Source organism: Trifolium pratense, linkage group LG5 (assembly GCF_020283565.1).
Source record: "Trifolium pratense cultivar HEN17-A07 linkage group LG5, ARS_RC_1.1, whole genome shotgun sequence".
NCBI classification, from domain to species: domain Eukaryota; kingdom Viridiplantae; phylum Streptophyta; class Magnoliopsida; order Fabales; family Fabaceae; genus Trifolium; species Trifolium pratense.
The window spans coordinates 25,168,253-25,179,578 of record NC_060063.1 but is presented as its reverse complement, the minus strand read 5'-3'; the positions used below and the strand labels follow the sequence as shown (position 1 = coordinate 25,179,578).

The 11,326-nt window shown below is 31.4% G+C and overlaps 1 protein-coding gene across 1 annotated transcript; it reads right to left on the bottom strand.

Moving 5' to 3' along the window:
- Positions 1-4,918: 4,918 nt before the first annotated feature.
- Positions 4,919-6,508, bottom strand: LOC123884772 (3-ketoacyl-CoA synthase 12-like). The gene has a single exon (XM_045933982.1). The coding sequence runs from the start codon at positions 6,420-6,422 to the stop codon at positions 5,010-5,012; it is 1,413 nt and encodes a 470-aa protein (XP_045789938.1). The 5' UTR covers positions 6,423-6,508; the 3' UTR covers positions 4,919-5,009.
- Positions 6,509-11,326: the final 4,818 nt, after the last annotated feature.

Sequence of the window (11,326 nt, the reverse complement as noted above, 5' to 3'; positions counted from 1 at the left end):
ATTGTCTGCCTTGCACAATTTTGGACAGTGCCGCGAAACGTCTTAAAGAAAGCATATATCGACCGCGACTCAACCCAGTAATATCTTCGGCGGCTGAAAATTATTTATAACGATTTTGTTCCTCGAAAACAACAGCAGCCATCAGAACGGCGTCGCAACCCCTACCGAGGTGAAGGAGGTGGCACGGAGGTCAAGATACCCTCTTCGCACCACCACCCATAAAGTCTACATGGTGAAAGATTGTGGGGCAAGAGGCATCGTGGTGTTAGGCGCAAGTAGAAAGTAGAGAAGAAGGAGCGGTGGTTATGGAGGTTGTGTGGAGGTTCGATGTAATTGCAGGGAGAGGAGAAGATACGCTATGCGGTGCTATGGCTGTTTTCAATCAAGTACTCCAAAGAACTAAATATTAAGCAAGAATATAGATTTGATTATATAAATAAAGAGATCTAATGAGAGGAAAATAAAAACTAAAACATATAAAGATTTATGGTTGTGTTGGGTATGGCGGAGAAGCGTAAACATCAAAACTTTTGAGTAAATTTATAAAGAACATTAGCATAAAGATCAAGTTAGATAACCATACAGATCTTAGATGTTGATGGTCATTTGAATTAGTTTGAAAGAGCCAACCTTGGTTTTCACCTTACAGTATCATTTAAGCAAAATCAGATTAAAATACACACTAATTAAAGGTTTGTCCTTCGTCAGAGATCTTGAAGGCTAAATTAGGCCATGATTCTTCAACAGTAACTAAACATATCTAAATAATTAATTAAAATAATATTAAGGTATTTTGATGACATGTCATTTTTTTTTGAACAATTGATGATGACATGAAGCTGAAAATTGATTGTAAGAATAATGTAGCCTATTTCATTTTTTCTTTTACTTCATATATGCTGTTTAACTTTTCATAAGAAAATTTATTTCGTGGTTTAAATGTTGTCTCTAAAAGAAAATAGTGACAACTATTTTGTGGGTATTTTAGTTATATTTAACAATAATGACTAATTGTCTCGTTGTATAAATAAAAATTATTTTTGTGTAGATTGATGTTCTTCTCTCTTTTTGATGTTATCATTTTTTATTTATTTTTTAGGTTACTATGATATTGACGATGTTATCATATTTAATTGCTACTTTTATGTAAAATTACATTTAAGGGTAGAAAATTTAAAATATTATTAAAATTGATGAGGGCATATTAGGTAAATTGATAATAAGTACTTTTAATATATTGTTAACAGATGTAGTATGTATAAATATTTAAAAGGACACTAATTTTTTTTTTTTTTGATAACACAAAGGACACTAATTTTTACTAATAGACAATTATAATAAGTAATTGAATGTTAATTAATGTCAATGCACAATTTTGATCACTAATATCTTTAATTGTCTATTAGTAAAAATTATAAAAACTTAATATTAATTTTGAAAATACTCATCAAAACAAGGCCAATGCTACGGTGGTCCACCGTGGACAATTGATCTACCGAATATGAATTTTACGAAATTCACTATTTGATTGAAAGTTTATATCGTATAGATCATCCATAAATTTTCATCCATAACATATCAAATGATTTTCAATTTTTCTAAATTTTTCTATGTATGATGTATATGATATAAACTTTCAATCAACGGTGGATTTTGTAAAATTCGTATTCGTTATAATGTTATTCATGACTGGTCCACCATGAACCACTTGATGAAGTGGTTCATGTTAGAATTTCCCATCTAAACAAATTGAACAAAATCTTATATGCTAATATTTACATTTATATATTATTAAAAAAATACGGTCAAAACAACGAAAATAAATAGTACATTTTTGTTATGTAAAAAAAATAGTACATTTTTGTCAAACAGAGTCTTATAATTAGGGACGGAGGTAATACTATTTATTGTAAGATGTAGAACAAAAAGGTAAAATAATTAGGGGTATGTAGGTAATAAAATAATAAACATCGTTGGAAATTGGAAGATAACCTAATAAAAAGAGATAAGAAAATTTCTCAAGAAAGTCCTAAATTTAGGGACGAAGGTAATAGATGAAGAAAAATAATATAATCATTTTATATTCTTAACCTATATAATATCCATTATGTCATGTATGACTCTAAGATTTAGTAAAAAAAAATTATGACTAAGATACATAATATTATAGACATGATATATTGTTGGTGTGATGACTCTAAGAGTCATATTTATTTCATGATAATGAAAGAGAATCAATTATATATGATTTATATAATGTTTAAAATTAATTTTTTTAAATCTTAAACTTGATCATTTGCTAATTGTGTTCTTATATTTTCTTTCATTAATATTCATAACATGGTGTAAACAAAATATGATAATTAATTGATGCCACTTAGGGTGTCACACCTCTGCATCTAAAACAATCATCAATTAATTAAAGATAATTGTCTCAAAATAATTAACTTCTCGAAATTAAAAATTAAAAATTTAACTTAAAAAAAAAAGAAAAAAAAAGTTGTCAAACCATTCATGAGTTTTTATCGGTCAAAAACAATTAAATCCATTTACTACAATCTATACATAGACAAAATAAGTTGTCTAAAATGATTTCGAACATAAAAAAAAAATGTCTAAAATACAAAATCACATAAGACTAGGGGTGGCAAAGAGGCCTACTAAATATATTTTTTAATAACGTAGAATAAAATTTCAACAAGTTTTATTGTCAATGTCATATTCTTCAACAACATAAGCAAAACAACATAATTATAACACTAAAAACTGAAATAATTCATTTGGTCCAAAAGTAAGAAAACCTAGTTTTAGCATAGTTGGTGACATTTAAATTGTGTCACATGAAATAAAATGCACCTTCAGATGATGTGGGCTCTGGAATAACAAAGGTTGTGCATCAAGTTATTCTGTTCAACCATCAGTTCATACTTTGTAAAATATGTGATACGACACATAAAGGGAATAACCATCTATGTCAATGAAATTAATGTTGACCTTCATTTTTGCCTTAAACATGATATATGTGGCAAAGTTTCAAGTTTCATAAGTAGATATGGAATTGGGATATCAGTGTTAAGCAAAGTTTTAGTATTGTTACATACTACTCTCCTCAGAAATTTAAATTGTTACCTAAAAATAAATCAATTTATTCTTTTGCATGTCTCATTCTAATTCCCATCTTGCTTTTTCTGGAGGTAATCCTTCCCAAACAACTTCCACCATCGGTAATATTAATATCCTTGTTTATCAATTACTTAACACTGCCATCGATCATTTGAGTTTATTGTGGTAGAAATGTATCGTTTAAAGTTTTTAGGTAACAACTAAGTCCTTTAAGTTTTTTTTAAGAAACTAAATTAGCTCACCCAAATTGGTACCAGAGAGAAACGAATCTCATACCTCAAGAGAAGCACACTCTCAGGTCCCAAGCCAATACCAATGCACTCTCAGGTCCCAAGCCAATACCAATGCACTCTCAGATCCTTTAAATTTCTAACTTGTTACCTAAAAAACTTTTCTTTTTGAAGAAGTTACCTGAAAAACTTAAAAATCTAACAATTACCTATAAAACTTAAAGACCTAACAGTTACCTAAAAAACTTAAAAGAATATTTATTCGTTCCTTCATCATGCTATTGGTCAACTTAGGACCTTTGGATGCATTTAGCCATCTTCTTTCGCTAGATAGTTTAATCCTTCCTTTGTTGTTTTAACTATCTATTCGTTCTTTCATCATAACGTCGATTTTCCAACTTTACTTGTCATACGTTTCTTAAGAACACTCAATTACTTCTTCGAAATCCAATCTTTTCTCTATATTATTATTCAAATGAATCTCTAATCCTTCTGAGCACTTCTATTATATCCTCGATTTTTTTCCCAAAATATACCCCTCTCCCTCTCTTATTTCCCGTAATACCCCCCTCTCAATTTTTTTTCCCTTAATGCACCTCTGACAGAAGACAAACTGGGTAGCACCATTTGAAATGGCGCCATGGCCATGTGATAGCGCCATTCAGAATGGCGCTATTGACTACTTTTCTGCTTTTTCTGTGTCCCCTGTACCAGACTGCTTTTCCCAACATCAAGCCATTTGAAATGGCGCTATCACACAAGCATCAAGCCATTCAGAATGGCGCTATGCTAATTGTTGTTTTTTCCTGTCTGCTGCGCGCGTGGCTTGCTGCTTGGGAGGGAGAGAAAGAAAATATTTGTGTTTGAAATTTTTTAAATTTTTTCTACTATCTCATTCTATAAATACCACATCTCACACATTCATTTTTCACTCAACTAACTTCATCTTATTCATTTTATTATCTTATTCACTCTCTTTATTTTATAAATAATGGCATCTTCGTCCAATGATTGCCATAATTTTTCTGTTAAATTTGAAGGCCGCCAAGAACATTTTAAGTTACCGATTAGCAAATTGAGTTCGCTTGCAGCTTTAAAGAATAAGATTGAAGAAATGTTCTTGTTAAAAAACAATGAACATATACAAATCCAGCATATGGCTTATTTAAATTCATGCACGGACATCACAAGTGACTCCATCAATTGCACTTCCAAATCACATTTTAATTTGTACCAATATTTTGTTGTTGTAGCTTCGATGGGAATTCTTGCTTGCTTCCTTTAAAGTTGTGAAGCAAATGTAAGGTGTATTTGACAGATGCTACAATCAATGTTTAATTCTCCTAATTTCTAGGCAATAAAGTTTAAACTAGCTATTGGGATCAGAATAATTAAAGTCTCTTAATCAGTTACATAGTAAATGTTTTGCCTTTTTATTTTCCTTATGGCTGTATAAGTACAAAGTTTTCCTGCTCAATAAAATATAAGTCTTTTTGCGGTCAGATTACATCTTAGTTCTTGTTTATAGAATCACTGTATTTCACTAAATAACCAACAGTAGTATATTAAATGAATACATAATATATAATGAAATTAATGCACAATAACCATGATCCTTGTCAACAAATCTAGTAAAAAAACAAGAAATTAATTTTTTTAATTCATTTCACTTAGGAAATTACGAAATTCAGAAGAGTTTGAATCCTCAACTTCATTGATCCAACCATACTTGTCCATGAAAGGATTGGCCAAAGATTGTGGTGGATAATCATGAATACAATCTTCCCAAACATTTGCCTCGCCAACATCTTTCATTACCTCCCACAAACAACTGTTGCATTTAAATCCAGCACCAAAACTTATCATAAAAACTTTATCACCTTTTTTAAGTCTCTTTTTTGCTTCCATGTATCCTAACACATACCACAAACTACTAGCAGAAGTGTTACCAAAACGGTGTAATGCCATCCTTGCTGGTTCAAGATCATATTCACTTAGATTTAAACTCTTTCCAACTCCATCAATCACTGCTTTTCCTCCTGTGTGTAGGCAAAAATGATCAACACCACTTTTAAAATTCAATGATGATTTAGTAGGCAAGAAACCTAAGCAACTAGATATCTTCTTAAGTTTCTTAAAAAAAAGTGATACAACAAGAAACTTAAGCAATTCCCTTATTGGCAAAATTTTGGGTGAAATTTCCCTTAAATTGTCAACAAAAGCTCTTGTTGCTACCAATGGGAGAGCCTTATCTAAATAAAAACCAACCCTGCCCTGCTCATCTTCCATTTTTTGGCAACAATTATACGACTCATCTCTGGCACCGTGATGCGTCCTTACTAAACACTTCAATTTCATTATACTTGTGTTCTTTAAGGATCTTTTGTTTGTCAAAAGAATCGCACCACCTCCGGTACGAAAAAGACAATTGGCTAAGATCATTGATCTATTATTACCAGGATACCAATTTGGACTAAGTGACTCTGAAGTGACCAAAAGTGCTAACTTGTTCTTTTGTGATTTGAAAATGCTTTTAACAATGTCTAATGATATAAGTGTAGCACTACAACCCATTCCGGTGAGATTGTACACTTTTACGTCGTGTCTCATTTTGTAACGGTTAATGATAAGCGATGATAGTGAAGGAAGAGAGGTAAACATTGAGATGTTGACGACAAGAATGTCGATTTCGGAAGGGGAAATGCCTGACCTAGCGAGGAGTTTTGCTATGCTATCATTGAAAAACTCTTCCATTTCTGAGATTGCGTCGTTCAGTGTTGGGGATGCTTCGCGGCCTTCAATGACGTTTTTTGGCGCGTACGTTTGTTCGCCAATGCCGCAACTTACAATAGCTTTGAGGAGAAATTTGTACTCATTTAGACCCAAATCCTCTGTTCTTTTGATTATGTTGCCACATAACTCTGTCCCTAGCATTCTATCTTGTGTTGGCTTGTAACATTGGTAATCCAATATATAGCACTCTTGGTCCTTCTTTTGATCAAATAGCTTCCATATTAGGAAACAAAAGTACAATGCGGGAACTACATAAATTAAAGAGAGGAACTCCATTTGATTGAGAGAGAGATTTTGATGGAGAAAGTTTTGGAGTTCGAAAGTTCAAGGTAGAGAAAGTATTTTATAAGGAGAGAGGGAGAGTAGAGTGTGTAATTGGAGAAGTTTTTTAGGATATGCTAGTTAAATAAAATTGTGAATCGATACTTTAGTGATGTTGACTTGAGACCTTAGAATAAGCTCTCTCAAAATCTCAAATTTGATTTTCTTTGATGTCAATTTCAGTGGACTATTCTATACAGAGTAAAAATCTCTGGCTTTAAACTGGGGCCTCGCAAGGGGATAATGAGATTGGTCCTCTCGAATTAGTCGATCTTTGGAGAGAATACCGAATTTTTATAAAAATAAAAAAGTAATTAATCTCAACCACTAATTTCACATCAGACGATTTAAATTTCACATACACTAAAATGATCTCAACCATTTATTAAGATCGGAAAGTTTATACCGTACTTGCGTCAACGCAGTTACAAAAGCAAATCTATTTCCGATTTTGTGCATGTGAATGTGTTCATAAGATTCAACATCTCAATATCTCAATGTCAACCCGCTACCAAACTTTTCGGTATGTGACATCTAGATCTTATGTAGTAGTTACAGCATAATGCAAAGTTGTTGGATCTGAATCTAAGATTATACACAACCTCTGCACAATTATATGGTTGATTATTTATTGATAGATGATTTACACGAAACTCCAACTACCACTAATGAGCTTTTACTTATAAGGGACCACATCGATTATCATTAGCTTTTAGTTATAACTCAATTGACTAGTAGTCTAGATTTTAATTTTATTTTCTTACTGTAGTGCTGAGGATCGAACCCAAAATTTTTAGTATATTGTCTGAATCTCTTACCACTAGACCAGTGACTTAGCCTAAATTTTCTTATGTGTAATGCATGATATAAGAATGATGATGAATTAGTAGTCTAAGAACTTTTATGATTAATGGTAAGCCAGACATTGCTACTTAATGGTGTGTGTAGTAATCATACATAATAAAATTACGAAACTAACATAATTTTCCAGATATAGTATATGTTTTATGAAACTGGCATAATATGTTAGATATTACTCCTACATAAAAGTTTCGTAGTTTTATACTATTTCACATGAAACTAACATAATTTGCCAGATATAGTATGTTCTATAAAAATGGCATAATTTGTAAGATATGTTCTGTGAAACTGACATAACTTGTCAGATATATTTTATGAAACTGACGTAAATTGACATATATTAAGTATTATAAACATTTGAATATTTTTTAAAAAAACAAGTATTATAAGCATTTGAAAATGTTCTCGTAAGTAAAGTCATTCAAAGTCGGATTCAGAAATTTTTGTTGGTGGGGGCTAAAAAGTAGGGTATATTTTTTGACCAAAGGAATATATAACAAACTTTTATAAAATACAATTATAGTGATCAAAAGAAAAAAAACTCAATACATAAATAATTCTATAAATTACAATTATTTTGTTACGAGGTTTCATATTCTGAAAATGTTCAATAATATTTTCACTACCAATATTATAAAATTTGTCGCTCTCTATATATATGTAACCAAACGATCATTCAAGAGAAATAAAAGCAGCATAAAGAAATAAAAAAAGATATTGGGAGAGAAGAAATTGATGTTTCGATGAATTATGAGAGAAGAGTACAAATGTGTGAAAATTAAAAAGTTGAAGTAGTGAAAAGTTAAAAATAAAAGGATAAATTTGTGATGAATATGGGTAATAGACCTAGTCATGGGGCTCAAAATATAATAATACTAATATTAAAGAAAAATTATTTGTTTTGGTGTGGGGGCTTGAGCTCCATTGGCTTGTGCTTGCATCCGCTACTGGGTTACCTTGAAATGTAATCCACTTGGATTGGTCTAGTGGTGTTGACTTTGGTCCTTGGAGTATGCTCCTCTCAAGGTCTCAGATTCGATTTTCTCTAGTGTCAATTTCGGTGGGATTGGTCCCCTCGAATTAGTCGGTCTTAGGCCCAGATATCAAGTTTTTTTTTAAACAAAAGGTTACCTTGAAATGCAAGCTGTTTTCTAAAATTTCTTCCTTGAAGGTTTTATTTATAACAGTTGAGACTTTTTTCAATTGAACCGAGAATTTTTTATTTAATTTATATTTACTTAAATAAGAAACCTATATATTACACTAAGGTGTTTAATTTTTTTTATTTTTATTTTGGGTCAAGTAGGCTGGTAGCTAGAAATTTCAACTTAAAGTAAATAAGTGGAGTGTCCGGGATTTGAACCCCAGTTCCTACACATATATGATATAGTGCAATGCGTCAAAAAAAAAAAACTAATTAAAATTGGACTGTGACATGATACTACTCCCTTTAAAAAAAAAATCGTCCTTGAAATCTAAATTGTTACCTAAAAATAAATGAAGATACTTCTTTTGCATGCTGATTATGGTTCCCATGTTGCTTTTCCTGGAGGTAATCCTTCCCAACCAACATCCACCATCGCTAATCCTTATTTATCAATTAACCAAGATTTAATTTTTTTTAAGTAGTCTAGTAGCTAAAAATTTCACCCTTAAAATAATAAGTGGTTCACAGGGTTCGAACTCTGACCCCCTGCATATATAATGCAATGTCTTGCCAACTGACCTAAACTCACAGAACAATAGTTTGAATTTATTGTTGTAGATGTAAGGTTTGACTTGTCGTCCACCTTACTATTTATACTACTCCATTTGTCCCAAATCTTTAGTTTTTTTTAGAGTTTTGCACATAAATTAGGAAATAATAAATAGGGTTAAATGATTTTTGGTCCCAATAAATATTTCGAATTTTGTTTTTAGTCCCTATAAATATTTTCAACAACTTTTGGTCCTTCAAATATTTTATCACAACTTTTTGTCTCTACTTTTAATCAAACTCTTGTGTACTTTCACATTTTTGAATGATTTTTTGTATTCATGTTTATAATATTATAAGAACATCTCCCATAAAAATTTATAATTTTTTTAATATAAGATGAATTATTTATGAATTTTTACGTGCAAAAAACTAAAAAGTTCATATTTAATTCATCTCTTGTTAGAAAAAAATTAAACTTTTGCAAGAGAGATTCATATAATGTATTAAACATGACCGCGGAAAAACCTATAAAATTTCTAATGATATGCACGATTTTAATGAAAAGTAGGACCAAAAATCATGACATGAATACTTCAGGGACCAAAGTTGCTGAAACTTTTTATAGGGATATATTTACATACTAGCTGGTAAGTGTTGTTGATACCTAAGAATAGGTTCCTTGTTCGAATCTTGCTTGTGCCACATTTGCCATATTTTTCTTTTTCAAAAAAAAAAAATTATAAGAAACAAAAACATATTTAATCCTAATAAATATTGATAAGTTAAGTCATTTTTACCCCTACTTTATTAAGAAAGAAAAAATTCATTTAATGGATGTTTTTATTTTTGTAAGAATATAAATGATAAAACACATCTAGGGATGACAAAAAAACCCAAACCCGAGAGACCCACCCGAACCCAAACCCAAGTCAACAGGCGAAATCTGATTTGACTGGATTTGGGTTTGGGTTCGGGTTCGGGTGACACCCGATAATATGGGTGTGAGTTTGGTATCAGTCAAACCCACACCCGAAATATTTTATAATTACCTAAATACACCCCATAGTCTCTCTCAATTTCCTTGAAAGACCTTAATTTTAGTTGTAATTTAATTTCTTGAAAGTCTATGTTGTAATTTCTTGAAAGTCTATGTTTGAATTTTCTTGGAAGACCTTAATTTTAGTTGTAATTTAATTCAAAGTCTATGTTGGAATTTAATTTCTTAAATTTGCAAATTATTTTCAAATGTAATGAGGGTTTGGGTGGAAAAAACCCGAACCCAATGGATGTGGGCATGAGTGTTGTTTTGCCACCCGAACAGCCTTTGGGTTTGGGTTTAAGTTTAGGTGATGATTTCGGGTGTGAGTTTGATAAGTGTCAAACCCGCACTCATGGACGCCCGTTGCCATCCCTAAACACATCATTAAATGTACCTTGGTTTTTTATGACAAAAGTAAAAGGTTAATAGGACCAAAGTTAAAACCATTTGGGTTGGTTCGATGGTATTGACTTGAGACCTGATAGTGTGCTCCTTCTTAAGGTCACATGTTTGATTCTCTGTGGTGTCAATTTGAATGGACTAATTTAACTTCTTTTTTTTTAAAAAAAACCAAAGTTTTGGAAGAAAGGGAGAATTAATGAGTTACTCCATCTCCATGAATTTTGTCGTTATCTGTTTCTTCTTTCAATAGATAGTTTTAATCTCGGCGAAGGCTAGCATGGGAAAGGGACCTAGGTCTCTCACTGTGGGAAAGTTTCCTGAACCGTTGAATGAAGAATGCTATGATGCACCATCTGTACTTTATATTTTTTTTCTGTCTCTCTCTCTTCCCATCATCTCTCATGTCTCTGCCTTTCTTGTTCTTCTTGTGTATGCTTCCCTTTCTTCTACCTCAAAATAACACCATCTTTATTTTCTTTAAATCAAGAAAATAATACACAAACCTCCCAATTTAAACTCTTATTAACTTTATTCAAATTTCAAACCAAGAGTATATATAGAGCCCATTATTATATCTATACATCATAAAATACTCATAAGTGAATATAGAAAAATCCAATCAAGCAATTGAAGAACAAAATCAACTTAAGGCCTATTGAATCCAACATAAAATCAACATAAGAACCAAACATTTTTTCTTGTTTATGAGTTTTTGGTGTGTTGCTTTAAAGACTTATGTTTTGTGTTTGGCTTGTTCTTTTGATTTTTTGGTGTTGCCATTCCTGTTAGCTTTGGAACTAGCTACAATTCCTGTATTTATTTCCTGTATTTGTCTTAGCATTGATCGGAGATTTTGAG

Bases quoted from the DNA above. Each gene is read 5' to 3' on its own strand.
- LOC123884772 (XM_045933982.1), bottom strand. From the start codon at position 6,422: ATGGAGTTCCTCTCTTTAATTTATGTAGTTCCCGCATTGTACTTTTGT.